The sequence below is a fragment of the Anopheles funestus genome, chromosome 2RL (genome assembly GCF_943734845.2).
Source record: "Anopheles funestus chromosome 2RL, idAnoFuneDA-416_04, whole genome shotgun sequence".
Lineage (NCBI taxonomy): Eukaryota > Metazoa > Arthropoda > Insecta > Diptera > Culicidae > Anopheles > Anopheles funestus.
The window spans coordinates 85,450,783-85,466,136 of record NC_064598.1 but is presented as its reverse complement, the minus strand read 5'-3'; the positions used below and the strand labels follow the sequence as shown (position 1 = coordinate 85,466,136).

Here is a 15,354-nt window from a genome sequence, read left to right as displayed (position 1 = left end):
ACGGATCGCCAATCTTTAACCTGTGGTCGATAGATGGCACCAATGGCTTCATTTTCTTCTTAGACGGCCATGCCCTCAGATGTCTGTGCCAGAAGTTATGCGAGGAACCAAGTGCCTTACCCTGTTTGAGAAAATGTAAAATTTTCCTCAATTTTGCTCAAAGTTTTGCTTATAACTCGGTCGGTATCCAACGGATCGCCAATCTTTAACCTGTGGTCGATAGATGGCACCAATGGCTACATTTTCTTCTTGGACGGCCATGCCCTCAGATGTCTGTGCCAGAAGTTATGCGAGGAACCAAGTGCCTTACCCTGTTTGAGAAAATGTAAAATTTTCCTCATTTTTCTGCAATTCAGCAAAATTTTTAAATGTGATATATTTTATTGCGAATTTGTTGCAATATGTTTCTTTTCACTCAAATAATGCTTTAAATTAACAAACAAATTAAAAATCAGAAAAAAATTTCAAAAAAATTTTCCACTCGAAAATTTCATAAGGGGTACCCCTTGCCATTTTTTTGAGAAATTTTGCAAAAAAAATTAAATTGATTTATTTTAATGCCAATCGATTGCAATGTGTTTCTTTTCACTCAAGTAATGCTTTAAATAAAAAAAAGAGAAAAAAATAATCAAAAAATCAAAAATTTCAAAAAAATAAAAATTTACTAAGGTTCATTTTTGCACCAAGTTTTGCCTATAACTCGGTTGGTATCCAAAGGATCGCCAATCTGTGAATTTGTTGCAATATGTTTCTTTTCACTCGAATAATGCTTTAAATTAAAAAAAGAATAAAAAATCAGAAAAAAATTTCAAAACAATTTTCCACTCGAAAATTTCATAAGGGGTACCCCTTGCCATTTTTTTGAGAAATTTTGCAAAAAAAATAAAATTGATTTATTTTAATGCCAATCGGTTGCAATAAGTTTCTTTTCACTCAAGTAATGCTTTAAATAAAAAAAAGAGTGAAAAATAATCAAAAAATCAAAAATTTCAAAAAAATAAAAATTTACTAAGGTTCATTTTTGCACCAAGTTTTGCCTATAACTCGGTTGGTATCCAACGGATCGCCAATCTGTGAATTTGTTGCAATATGTTTCTTTTCACTCAAATAATGCTTTAAATTAAAAAAAGAATAAAAAATCAGAAAAAAATTTCAAAAAAATTTTCCACTCGAAAATTTCATAAGGGGTACCCCTTGCCATTTTTTTGAGAAATTTTGCAAAAAAAATAAAATTGATTTATTTTAATGCCAATCGGTTGCAATGTGTTTCTTTTCACTCCAGTAATGCTTTAAATAAAAAAAAGAGTGAAAAATAATCAAAAAATCAAAAATTTCAAAAAAAATAAAAATTTACAAAGGCTCATTTTTGCACCAAGTTTTGCCTATAACTCGGTTGGTATCCAACGGATCGCCAATCTGTAACCTGTGGTCGATAGATGGCACCAATGGCTACATTTTCTTCTTGGACGGCCATGCCCTCAGATGTCTGTGTCAGAAGTTATGCGAGGAACCAAGCTCCTTAGCCTGTTTGAGAAAATGTAAAATTTTCCTCATTTTTGCACCAAATTTTGCCTATAAGTCGGTCGGCATCCAACGGATCGCCAATCTTTAACCTGTGGTCGATAGATGGCACCAATGGCTACATTTTCTTCATGGACGGCCATGCCCTCAGATGTCTGTGCCAGAAGTTATGCGAGGAACCAAGTGCCTTACCCTGTTTGAGAAAATGTAAAATTTTCCTCATTTTTCTGCAATTCAGCAAAATTTTTAAATGTGATATATTTTATTGCGAATTTGTTGCAATATGTTTCTTTTCACTCAAATAATGCTTTAAATTAAAAAAAAATAAAAAATCAGAAAAAAATTTCAAACAAAATTTCCACTCGAAAATTTCATAAGGGGTACCCCTTGCCATTTTTTTGAGAAATTTTGCAAAAAAAATAAAAATGATTTATTTTAATGCCAATCGGTTGCAATGTGTTTCTTTTCACTCCAGTAATGCTTTAAATAAAAAAAAGAGTGAAAAATAATCAAAAAATCAAAAATTTCAAAAAAATTAAAATTTACTAAGGCTCATTTTTGCACCAAGTTTTGCCTATAACTCGGTTGGTATCCAACGGATCTCCAATCTGTAACCTGTGGTCGATAGATGGCACCAATGGCTACATTTTCTTCTTGGACGGCCATGCTCTCTGATGCCTGTGCCAGAAGTTATGCGAGGAACCAAGTGCCTTACTCTGTTTGAGAAAATGTAAAATTTTCCTCATTTTTGCGCCAAGTTTTGGCTATAACTCGGTCGGTATCCAACGGATCGCCAATCTTTAACCTGTGGTCGATAGATGGCACCAATGGCTACATTTTCTTCTTGAAAGGCCATGCCCTCAGATGTCTGTGCCAGAAGTTATGCGAGGAACCAAGTGCCTTACCCTGTTTGAGAAAATGTAAAATTTTCCTCATTTTTCTGCAATTCAGCAAAATTTTTAAATGTGATATATTTTATTGTGAATTTGTTGCAATATGTTTCTTTTCACTCAAATAATGCTTTAAATTAAAAAAAGAATAAAAAATCAGAAAAAAAATTCAAAAAAATTTTCCACTCGAAAATTTCATAAGGGGTACCCCTTGCCATTTTTTTGAGAAATTTTGCAAAAAAAATAAAATTGATTTATTTTAATGCCAATCGGTTGCAATGTGTTTCTTTTCACTCCAGTAATGCTTTAAATAAAAAAAAGAGTGAAAAATAATCAAAAAATCAAAAATTTCAAAAAATAAAAAGTTACTAAGGCTCATTTATGCACCAAGTTTTGCCTATAACTCGGTTGGTATCCAACGGATCGCCAATCTGTAACCTGTGGTCGATAGATGGCACCAATGGCTACATTTTCTTCTTGGACGGCCATGCCCTCAGATGTCTGTGCCAGAAGTTATGCGAGGAACCAAGCTCCTTAGCCTGTTTGAGAAAATGTAAAATTTTCCTCATTTTTGCACCAAATTATGCCTATAAGTCGGTCGGCATCCAACGGATCGCCAATCTTTAACCTGTGGTCGATAGATGGCACCAATGGCTACATTTTCTTCTTGGACGGCCATGCCCTCAGATGTCTGTGCCAGAAGTTATGCGAGGAACCAAGTGCCTTACCCTGTTTGAGAAAATGTAAAATTTTCCTCATTTTTCTGCAATTCAGCAAAATTTTTAGATGTGATATATTTTATTGCGAATTTGTTGCAATATGTTTCTTTTCACTCAAATAATGCTTTAATTAAAAAAAAGAATAAAAAATCAGAAAAAAATTTCAAAAAAATTTTCCACTCGAAAATTTCATAAGGGGTACCCCTTGCCATTTTTTTGAGAAATTTTGCAAAAAAAATAAAATTGATTTATTTTAATGCCAATCGGTTGCAATGTGTTTCTTTTCACTCCAGTAATGCTTTAAATAAAAAAAAGAGTGAAAAATAATCAAAAAATCAAAAATTTCAAAAAAATTAAAATTTACTAAGGCTCATTTTTGCACCAAGTTTTGCCTATAACTCGGTTGGTATCCAACGGATCGCCAATCTGTAACCTGTGGTCGATAGATGGCACCAATGGCTACATTTTCTTCTTGGACGGCCATGCTCTCAGATGTCTGTGCCAGAAGTTATGCGAGGAACCAAGCTCCTTAGCCTGTTTGAGAAAATGTAAAATTTTCCTCATTTTTGCACCAAGTTTTGCCTATAAGTCGGTCGGCATCCAACGGATCGCCAATCTTTAACCAGTGGTCGATAGATGGCACCAATGGCTACATTTTCTTCTTGGACGGCCATGCCCTCAGATGTCTGTGCCAGAAGTTATGCGAGGAACCAAGTGCCTTACCCTGTTTGAGAAAATGTAAAATTTTCCTCATTTTTCTGCAATTCAGCAAAATTTTTAAATGTGATATATTTTATTGCGAATTTGTTGCAATATGTTTCTTTTCACTCAAATAATGCTTTAATTAAAAAAAAAAATAAAAAATCAGAAAAAAATTTAAAAAAAATTTTCCACTCGAAAATTTCATAAGGGGTACCCCTTGCCATTTTTTTGAGAAATTTTGCAAAAAAAATAAAATTGATTTATTTTAATGCCAATCGGTTGCAATGTGTTTCTTTTCACTCCAGTAATGCTTTAAATAAAAAAATTTCAAAAAAATTAAAATTTACTAAGGCTCATTTTTGCACCAAGTTTTGCCTATAACTCGGTTGGTATCCAACGGATCGCCAATCTGTAACCTGTGGTCGATAGATGGCACCAATGGCTACATTTTCTTCTTGGACGGCCATGCCCTCAGATGTCTGTGCCAGAAGTTATGCGAGGAACCAAGCTCCTTAGCCTGTTTGAGAAAATGTAAAATTTTCCTCATTTTTGCACCAAATTTTGCCTATAAGTCGGTCGGCATCCAACGGATCGCCAATCTTTAACCTGTGGTCGATAGATGGCACCAATGGCTACATTTTCTTCTTGGACGGCCATGCCCTCAGATGTCTGTGCCAGAAGTTATGCGAGGAACCAAGTGCCTTACCCTGTTTGAGAAAATGTAAAATTTTCCTCATTTTTCTGCAATTCAGCAAAATTTTTTAAATGTGATATATTTTATTGCGAATTTGTTGCAATATGTTTCTTTTCACTCAAATAATCAAAAATCAGAAAAAAATTTCAAAAAAATTTTCCACTCGAAAATTTCATAAGGGGTACCCCTTGCCATTTTTTTGAGAAATTTTGCAAAAAAAATAAAATTGATTTATTTTAATGCCAATCGGTTGCAATGTGTTTCTTTTCACTCCAGTAATGCTTTAAATAAAAAAAAGAGTGAAAAATAATCAAAAAATCAAAAATTTCAAAAAAATTAAAATTTACTAAGGCTCATTTTTGCACCAAGTTTTGCCTATAACTCGGTTGGTATCCAACGGATCGCCAATCTGTAACCTGTGGTCGATAGATGGCACCAATGGCTACATTTTCTTCTTGGACGGCCATGCTCTCAGATGCCTGTGCCAGAAGTTATGCGAGGAACCAAGTGCCTTACCCTGTTTGAGAAAATGTAAAATTTTCCTCATTTTTGCGCCAAGTTTTGGCTATAACTCGGTCGGTATCCAACGGATCGCCAATCTTTAACCTGTGGTCGATAGATGGCACCAATGGCTACATTTTCTTCTTGAAAGGCCATGCCCTCAGATGTCTGTGCCAGAAGTTATGCGAGGAACCAAGTGCCTTACCCTGTTTGAGAAAATGTAAAATTTTCCTCATTTTTCTGCAATTCAGCAAAATTTTTAAATGTGATATATTTTATTGCGAATTTGTTGCAATATGTTTCTTTTCACTCAAATAATGCTTTAAATTAAAAAAAAAGTAAAAAATCAGAAAAAAATTTAAAAAAAATTTTCCACTCGAAAATTTCATAAGGGGTACCCCTTGCCATTTTTTTGAGAAATTTTGCAAAAAAAATAAAATTGATTTATTTTAATGCCAATCGGTTGCAATGTGTTTCTTTTCACTCCAGTAATGCTTTAAATAAAAAAAAGAGTGAAAAATAATCAAAAAATCAAAAATTTCAAAAAAATTAAAATTTACTAAGGCTCATTTTTGCACCAAGTTTTGCCTATAACTCGGTTGGTATCCAACGGATCGCCAATCTGTAACCTGTGGTCGACAGATGGCACCAATGGCTACATTTTCTTCTTGGACGGCCATGCTCTCAGATGCCTGTGCCAGAAGTTATGCGAGGAACCAAGTGCCTTACTCTGTTTGAGAAAATGTAAAATTTTCCTCATTTTTGCGCCAAGTTTTGGCTATAACTCGGTCGGTATCCAACGGATCGCCAATCTTTAACCTGTGGTCGATAGATGGCACCAATGGCTACATTTTCTTCTTGAAAGGCCATGCCCTCAGATGTCTGTGCCAGAAGTTATGCGAGGAACCAAGTGCCTTACCCTGTTTGAGAAAATGTAAAATTTTCCTCATTTTTCTGCAATTCAGCAAAATTTTTAAATGTGATATATTTTATTGCGAATTTGTTGCAATATGTTTCTTTTCACTCAAATAATGCTTTAAATTAAAAAAAGAATAAAAAATCAGAAAAAAATTTCAAAAAAAATTTCCACTCGAAAATTTCATAAGGGGTACCCCTTGCCATTTTTTTGAGAAATTTTGCAAAAAAAATAAAATTGATTTATTTTAATGCCAATCGGTTGCAATGTGTTTCTTTTCACTCAAGTAATGCTTTAAATAAAAAAAAGAGTGAAAAATAATCAAAAAATCAAAAATTTCAAAAATATAAAAATTTACTAAGGCTCATTTTTGCACCAAGTTTTGCCTATAACTCGGTTGGTATCCAACGGATCGCCAATCTGTAACCTGTGGTCGATAGATGGCACCAATGGCTACATTTTCTTCTTGGACGGCCATGCCCTCAGATGTCTGTGCCAGAAGTTATGCGAGGAACCAAGCTCCTTAGTTTGTTTGAGAAAATGTAAAATTTTCTTCATTTTTCTGCAATTCAGCAAAATTTTTAAATGTGATATATTTTATTGCGAATTTGTTGCAATAAGTTTTTTTTCACTCAAATAATGCTTTAAATTAAAAAAAGAATAAAAAATCAGAAAAAAATTTCAAAAAAATTTTCCACTCGAAAATTTCATAAGGGGTACCCCTTGCGTGTTTCTTGTGTTTCTTTTCACTCCAGTAATGCTTTAAATAAAAAAAGAGTGAAAAATAATCAAAAAATCAAAAATTTCAAAAAAATTAAAATTTACTAAGGCTCATTTTTGCACCAAGTTTTGCCTATAACTCGGTTGGTATCCAACGGATCGCCAATCTGTAACCTGTGGTCGATAGATGGCACCAATGGCTACATTTTCTTCTTGGACGGCCATGCTCTCTGATGCCTGTGCCAGAAGTTATGCGAGGAACCAAGTGCCTTACTCTGTTTGAGAAAATGTAAAATTTTCCTCATTTTTGCGCCAAGTTTTGGCTATAACTCGGTCGGTATCCAACGGATCGCCAATCTTTAACCTGTGGTCGATAGATGGCACCAATGGCTACATTTTCTTCTTGAAAGGCCATGCCCTCAGATGTCTGTGCCAGAAGTTATGCGAGGAACCAAGTGCCTTACCCTGTTTGAGAAAATGTAAAATTTTCCTCATTTTTCTGCAATTCAGCAAAATTTTTAAATGTGATATATTTTATTGCGAATTTGTTGCAATATGTTTCTTTTCACTCAAATAATGCTTTAAATTAAAAAAAGAATAAAAAATCAGAAAAAAATTTCAAAAAAATTTTCCACTCGAAAATTTCATAAGGGGTACTCCTTGCCATTTTTTTGAGAAATTTTGCAAAAAAAATAAAATTGATTTATTTTAATGCCAATCGGCAATGTGTTTCTTTTCACTCCAGTAATGCTTTAAATAAAAAAAAGAGTGAAAAATAATCAAAAAATTCAAAAAATAAAAAGTTACTAAGGCTCATTTTTGCACCAAGTTTTGCCTATAACTCGGTTGGTATCCAACGGATCGCCAATCTGTAACTTGTGGTCGATAGATGGCACCAATGGCTACATTTTCTTCTTGGACGGCCATGCCCTCAGATGTCTGTGCCAGAAGTTATGCGAGGAACCAAGCTCCTTAGCCTGTTTGAGAAAATGTAAAATTTTCCTCATTTTTGCACCAAATTTTGCCTATAAGTCGGTCGGCATCCAACGGATCGCCAATCTTTAACCAGTGGTCGATAGATGGCACCAATGGCTACATTTTCTTCTTGAAAGGCCATGCCCTCAGATGTCTGTGCCAGAAGTTATGCGAGGAACCAAGTGCCTTACCCTGTTTGAGAAAATGTAAAATTTTCCTCATTTTTCTGCAATTCAGCAAAATTTTTAAATGTGATATATTTTATTGCGAATTTGTTGCAATATGTTTCTTTTCACTCAAATAATGCTTTAATTAAAAAAAAGAATAAAAAATCAGAAAAAAATTTCAAAAAAATTTTCCACTCGAAAATTTCATAAGGGGTACCCCTTGCCATTTTTTTGAGAAATTTTGCAAAAAAAATAAAATTGATTTATTTTAATGCCAATCGGTTGCAATGTGTTTCTTTTCACTCCAGTAATGCTTTAAATAAAAAAATTTCAAAAAAATTAAAATTTACTAAGGCTCATTTTTGCACCAAGTTTTGCCGATAACTCGGTTGGTATCCAACGGATCGCCAATCTGTAACCTGTGGTCGATAGATGGCACCAATGGCTACATTTTCTTCTTGGACGGCCATGCCCTCAGATGTCTGTGCCAGAAGTTATGCGAGGAACCAAGCTCCTTAGCCTGTTTGAGAAAATGTAAAATTTTCCTCATTTTTGCACCAAATTTTGCCTATAAGTCGGTCGGCATCCAACGGATCGCCAATCTTTAACCTGTGGTCGATAGATGGCACCAATGGCTACATTTTCTTCTTGGACGGCCATGCCCTCAGATGTCTGTGCCAGAAGTTATGCGAGGAACCAAGGGCCTTACCCTGTTTGAGAAAATGTAAAATTTTCCTCATTTTTCTGCAATTCAGCAAAATTTTTAAATGTGATATATTTTATTGCGAATTTGTTGCAATATGTTTCTTTTCACTCAAATAATGCTTTAATTAAAAAAAAGAATAAAAAATCAGAAAAAAATTTCAAAAAAATTTTCCACTCGAAAATTTCATAAGGGGTATCCCTTGCCATTTTTTTGAGAAATTTTTCAAAAAAAAATAAAATTGATTTATTTTAATGCCAATCGGTTGCAATGGGTTTCTTTTCACTCCAGTAATGCTTTAAATAAAAAAAAGAGTGAAAAATAATCAAAAAATCAAAAATTTCAAAAAAATTAAAATTTACTAAGGCTCATTTTTGCACCAAGTTTTGCCTATAACTCGGTTGGTATCCAACGGATCGCCAATCTGTATCCTGTGGTCGATAGATGGCACCAATGGCTACATTTTCTTCTTGGACGGCCATGCCCTCAGATGTCTGTGTCAGAAGTTATTAGAGGAACCAAGTTCCATACCCTGTTTGAGAAAATGTAAAATTTTCCTCATTTTTGCACCAAATTTTGCCTATAACTCGGTCGGTATCCAACGGATCGCCAATCTTTAACCTGTGGTCGATAGATGGCACCAATGGCTACATTTTCTTCTTGGACGGCCATGCTCTCAGATGCCTGTGTCAGAAGCTATGCGAGGAACCAAGTGCCTTACCCTGTTTGAGAAAATGTAAAATTTTCCTCATTTTTGCGCCAAGTTTTGCCTATAACTCGGTCGGTATCCAACGGATCGCCAATCTTTAACCTGTGGTCGATAGATGGCACCAATGGCTACATTTTCTTCTTGGACGGCCATGCTCTCAGATGTCTGTGCCAGAAGTTATGCGAGGAACCAAGTGCCTTACCCTGTTTGAGAAAATGTAAAATTTTCCTCATTTTTGCGCCAAGTTTTGGCTATAACTCGGTCGGCATCCAACGGATCGCCAATCTTTAACCTGTGGTCGATAGATGGCACCAATGGCTACATTTTCTTCTTGGACGGCCATGCCCTCAGATGTCTGTGCCAGAAGTTATGCGAGGAACCAAGTGCCTTACCCTGTTTGAGAAAATGTAAAATTTTCCTCATTTTTCTGCAATTCAGCAAAATTTTTAAATGTGATATATTTTATTGCGAATTTGTTGCAATATGTTTCTTTTCACTCAAATAATGCTTTAATTAAAAAAAAAGAATAAAAAATCAGAAAAAAATTTCAAACAAAATTTCCACTCGAAAATTTCATAAGGGGTAACCCTTGCCATTTTTTTGAGAAATTTTGCAAAAAAAAATAAAATTGATTTATTTTAATGCCAATCGGTTGCAATGTGTTTCTTTTCACTCCAGTAATGCTTTAAATAAAAAAAAGAGTGAAAAATAATCAAAAAATCAAAAATTTCAAAAAAATTAAAATTTACTAAGGCTCATTTTTGCACCAAGTTTTGCCTATAACTCGGTTGGTATCCAACGGATCGCCAATCTGTAACCTGTGGTCGATAGATGGCACCAATGGCTACATTTTCTTCTTGGACGGCCATGCCCTCAGATGTCTGTGTCAGAAGTTATTAGAGGAACCAAGTTCCATACCCTGTTTGAGAAAATGTAAAATTTTCCTCATTTTTCTGCAATTCAGCAAAATTTTTAAATGTGATATATTTTATTGTGAATTTGTTGCAATATGTTTCTTTTCACTCAAATAATGCTCTAATTTAAAAAAAAGAATAAAAAATCAGAAAAAAATTTCAAAAAAAATTTCCACTCGAAAATTTCATAAGGGGTACCCCTTGCCATTTTTTTGAGAAATTTTGCAAAAAAAATAAAATTGATTTATTTTAATGCCAATCGGTTGCAATGTGTTTCTTTTCACTCCAGTAATGCTTTAAATAAAAAAAAGAGTGAAAAATAATCAAAAAATCAAAAATTTCAAAAAAAAAAAAATTACTAAGGCTCATTTTGCACCAAGTTTTGCCTATAACTCGGTTGGTATCCAACGGATCGCCAATCTGTAACCTGTGGTCGATAGATGGCACCAATGGCTACATTTTCTTCTTGGACGGCCATGCCCTCAGATGTCTGTGTCAGAAGTTATTAGAGGAACCAAGTTCCATACCCTGTTTGAGAAAATGTAAAATTTTCCTCATTTTTGCACCAAATTTTGCCTATAACTCGGTCGGTATCCAACGGATCGCCAATCTTTAACCTGTGGTCGATAGATGGCACCAATGGCTACATTTTCTTCTTGGACGGCCATGCCCTCAGATGTCTGTGTCAGAAGTTATTAGAGGAACCAAGTTCCATACCCTGTTTGAGAAAATGTAAAATTTTCCTCATTTTTCTGCAATTCAGCAAAATTTTTAAATGTGATATATTTTATTATGAATTTGTTGCAATATGTTTCTTTTCACTCAAATAATGCTCTAATTTAAAAAAAGAATAAAAAATCAGAAAAAAATTTCAAAAAAATTTTCCACTCGAAAATTTCATAAGGGGTACCCCTTGCCATTTTTTTGAGAAATTTTGCAAAATAAATAAAAATGATTTATTTTAATGCCAATCGGTTGCAATGTGTTTCTTTTCACTCCAGTAATGCTTTAAATAAAAAAAAGAGTGAAAAATAATCAAAAAATCAAAAATTTCAAAAACATTAAAATTTACTAAGGCTCATTTTTGCACCAAGTTTTGCCTATAACTCGGTTGGTATCCAACGGATCGCCAATCTGTAACCTGTGGTCGATAGATGGCACCAATGGCTACATTTTCTTCTTGGACGGCCATGCCCTCAGATGTCTGTGCCAGAAGTTATGCGAGGAACCAAGCTCCTTACTCTGTTTGAGAAAATGTAAAATTTTCCTCATTTTTGCGCCAAGTTTTGGCTATAACTCGGTCGGTATCCAACGGATCGCCAATCTTTAACCTGTGGTCGATAGATGCCACCAATGGCTACATTTTCTTCTTGGACGGCCATGCCCTCAGATGTCTGTGCCAGAAGTTATGCGAGGAACCAAGTGCCTTACCCTGTTTGAGAAAATGTAAAATTTTCCTCATTTTTGCACCAAATTTTGCCTATAAGTCGGTCGGCATCCAACGGATCGCCAATCTTTAACCTGTGGTCGATAGATGGCACCAATGGCTACATTTTCTTCTTGGACGGCCATGCCCTCAGATGTCTGTGTCAGAAGTTATTAGAGGAACCAACTTCCATACCCTGTTTGAGAAAATGTAAAATTTTCCTCATTTTTCTGCAATTCAGCAAAATTTTTAAATGTGATATATTTTATTGTGAATTTGTTGCAATATGTTTCTTTTCACTCAAATAATGCTTTAATTAAAAAAAAGAATAAAAAGTCAGAAAAAAATTTCAAAAAAAATTTCCACTCGAAAATTTCATAAGGGGTACCCCTTGCCATTTTTTTGAGAAATTTTGCAAAAAAAAATAAAATTGATTTATTTTAATGCCAATCGGTTGCAATGTGTTTCTTTTCACTCCAGTAATGCTTTAAATAAAAAAAAGAGTGAAAAATAATCAAAAAATCAAAAATTTCAAAAACATTAAAATTTACTAAGGCTCATTTTTGCACCAAGTTTTGCCTATAACTCGGTTGGTATCCAACGGATCGCCAATCTGTAACCTGTGGTCGATAGATGGCACCAATGGCTACATTTTCTTCTTGGACGGCCATGCCCTCAGATGTCTGTGCCAGAAGTTATGCGAGGAACCAAGCTCCTTACTCTGTTTGAGAAAATGTAAAATTTTCCTCATTTTTGCGCCAAGTTTTGGCTATAACTCGGTCGGTATCCAACGGATCGCCAATCTTTAACCTGTGGTCGATAGATGCCACCAATGGCTACATTTTCTTCTTGGACGGCCATGCCCTCAGATGTCTGTGCCAGAAGTTATGCGAGGAACCAAGTGCCTTACCCTGTTTGAGAAAATGTAAAATTTTCCTCATTTTTCTGCAATTCAGCAAAATTTTTAAATTTGATATATTTTATTGTGAATTTGTTGCAATATGTTTCTTTTCACTCAAATAATGCTCTAATTTAAAAAAAGAATAAAAAATCAGAAAAAAATTTCAAAAAAATTTTCCACTCGAAAATTTCATAAGGGGTACCCCTTACCATTTTTTTGAGAAATTTTGCAAAAAAAAATAAAATTGATTTATTTTAATGCCAATTGGTTCAAAAAAGTTTGTTTTCACTCAAATGATGCTTTAAATAAAAAACAGAATAAAAAATTATAAAAAAATAAAAAAAATTAAAAAAAAATAGAAAATTTCATAAGGCTCATTTTTGCGCCAAATTTTGCCTATAGCCTATATATAAAAAAATTCTATAAATTTGCCAATCTCTTAAGCAGAGACGGATCCCGTTTAATATCCTTGCCGATCACACTATATCGCTTGTTCGCTTATGCAGGATTGATAGTTAGGTAGAGCGAGAAGTATATTCATTTGGCTAGTTTGGGTATTGTACACATGTATTCCGTTTCAACTCATGTGTGTAAACTCATGTGTATCAAACTCACTCTTACTCACTTTGCACATCTCTAGTAGGGAGTTGGATATTAAAGAAGGCAGAAGGTGTAGTTGCGTGGCATAAAAGATTAGAATATTTAATTGTTTATTAAAGTTAATAATGAAAAGTTGAAATTTGTTATCGAGCGATGATTGCTCGTATTTACTTCGTGACCTTGAGACTGTCATGAAAACGATACCAAACAACACTATATGCTCGATGCGCACCTGGACGATAGCTACTTTCAAAAGCTTAACAAATAGCACATCTAATTAAAATGAATTATTTCAATACACAAAAAAGGATAACATTTTCTCATCGCCTAATGCAGGGGCTTCCAAACTTTTTAGATGGCGAGCCACATTGAGTGGAATAGCCACAGCTGAGGGCCAATCTCGGGATCTCTAGGGAGGGCCTCGCGGGCCCTAGTTTGGAGACCCCTGGCCTAATGTAATGTTTGATGTTTTCCTTGCAAATCATTTTCATCCGACTCATTATCCGTTACAGCGACGTTTTCTTCCTCCTTAATCTCAGTCACCACGTACGATCCAAAGCGGACGGTGAAAAAGTAGATAAACTCCACCAAGCTTAAAATACTCGCACCGGTAAACAGTCCCAAAATCCCACCGATCGATACGACGACATCGATGTTTTCACGCACGATCTGTCGCCGATAGCGTTGCGATGGTAGACCCATAATTTTGATCAGTACCGACCGGCCAGTTCGACGTTCCATTTCCGATTCGCGACCGATGATGCGTATCTCATGCTCGGTACAGGATGGGTAGCAATCACACACGAGCCCATTCGTACGCCACGGTTGCATAATGGTCGTCTGGGGAAACATCAGATCGCGCTGATCGAGACAGTTAAGCCCATCGTATCCACAAACCGGGCTTTTGTCGTTTTCTGTAAAAAAAGTGTAAGATCACCAAAAAAAATGAACTACCGATGCTTTCTAGTATTCAAAAGTATTTGTAGAATTGTCCATACTTCCAAGTAGCATGTTGTGGTGACAGCAATTGCACGTTTTAATCTGTGCCGTCTTTAGACATTCCGTAACGCACACACTGTAACTGTACTTTGCGTACCGGGTATCGGTACTCTCATCCGGGAAAACACAACGGCGCACATCTTTGCCGACCGTGCGTACTAGTGGATCGTTCGCAATGTTCTGCACGGTGATGAAGATCTTACCCGCATATCCTTCCGGCATTTGGTTGAACTGGAGCGTCGTTAGCAGCATGTGTGGAATGTCTTCCTGGTTCTGGAGGTATGCCTAAAAGGGGGAAAATTTGAGGGAAATTTGAAGTAGCAAGAAATGGGAATCGCCTTTACGCATACCGTCGTTGCGCGGCTAAAGTTTAGCAGCAGCTCTCCTCTGGGAGATCCCATACTCATATCCATGCGTAACCACTGTGGGCTGTATCTAGCATAAGGAATATAATTGAAGCAACTTGAGCATAGCAGCAAACCTTTCATCCACACATCGTCCATTACTTTTTGATCGTCTGTATGGAGTTTAGCAGAAAGCAAGAACCCATCGTCGTCTGTATTGGGCGAAAGTAACGGCAGCAGTCAAACACTTCGCCATTCCAGCGGCACTCATCGAACAGCTGTGAACAGTTGGCACGGACCGCGATAGAAAACCGTGGATATCCATCAACCGGACACTTGACACAATCGTCACAATCCTTGTACATCGCACAGTACGACTTGATCGAACCATAGTTGTACAGATTGTGGTAGATCAAGCGGAGCATAAACTCCTCCACATCGTAGTTGTACTCCATCTCTTCGCTCGTGCGAAACCCATCGATCACATGCTGCAACGCATCGTACTGCTGCTTGGTATAGCCCATCTCACACACACCGACCGATGGAAAGCTTGTGATGTCTTTGCGCGGATCGAGATTCTCCACCACGATGCTGACCGCATCCTTGCGGAACAGTTCCATGTACGTTTTGATCAGCATGTACGAACCGGTCCACGCGAACAGTACACAGGCCATCCAGAACAATCGTTCCGTCCAGTGGTACTTCCGGTTCGAGATGTATCCAACACCGGCCAGGGAGCAGTTTGAACAGTAGTCAACGAGAATGCGATACAACACACGGAACGCTCTTGCCACTGCCATCGCTAACCGTGATCTGCCGTTTGGGAATGCCACGTTCAAATGGCGCATGATTAATGGCTGGTTTAATTATTTACGCGTCCACTAGTTCACAGCATAGAATGTGCATTAGTTCAGCTTCTTACCGACGCAATGTGCTCATAAATAATAAATTAG

General features: G+C 36.0%; 1 protein-coding gene across 3 annotated transcripts; it reads right to left on the bottom strand.

Moving 5' to 3' along the window:
* Positions 1–8,876: 8,876 nt before the first annotated feature.
* LOC125763794 (sodium channel protein Nach) lies at positions 8,877–15,354 on the bottom strand. 3 transcript variants are annotated; one of them, XM_049427315.1, is made up of 5 exons: positions 14,564–15,354; positions 14,408–14,492; positions 14,057–14,342; positions 12,178–13,972; positions 8,877–9,129 (listed from the first exon to the last, which is right to left on the bottom strand). In XM_049427315.1, the coding sequence occupies exons 1-4, from the start codon at positions 15,247–15,249 to the stop codon at positions 13,509–13,511; spliced, it is 1,521 nt and encodes a 506-aa protein (XP_049283272.1). In that variant the 5' UTR covers positions 15,250–15,354; the 3' UTR covers positions 8,877–9,129; positions 12,178–13,508. The 3 variants fall into 3 exon arrangements, 1 of the variants encoding a protein (XP_049283272.1); XR_007418397.1 differs by lacking the exons at positions 12,178–13,972; positions 14,057–14,342; positions 14,408–14,492; positions 14,564–15,354 and adding an exon at positions 9,510–10,943 and having other exon boundaries at positions 8,877–9,319; XR_007418398.1 differs by lacking the exons at positions 12,178–13,972; positions 14,057–14,342; positions 14,408–14,492; positions 14,564–15,354 and adding an exon at positions 9,510–10,943.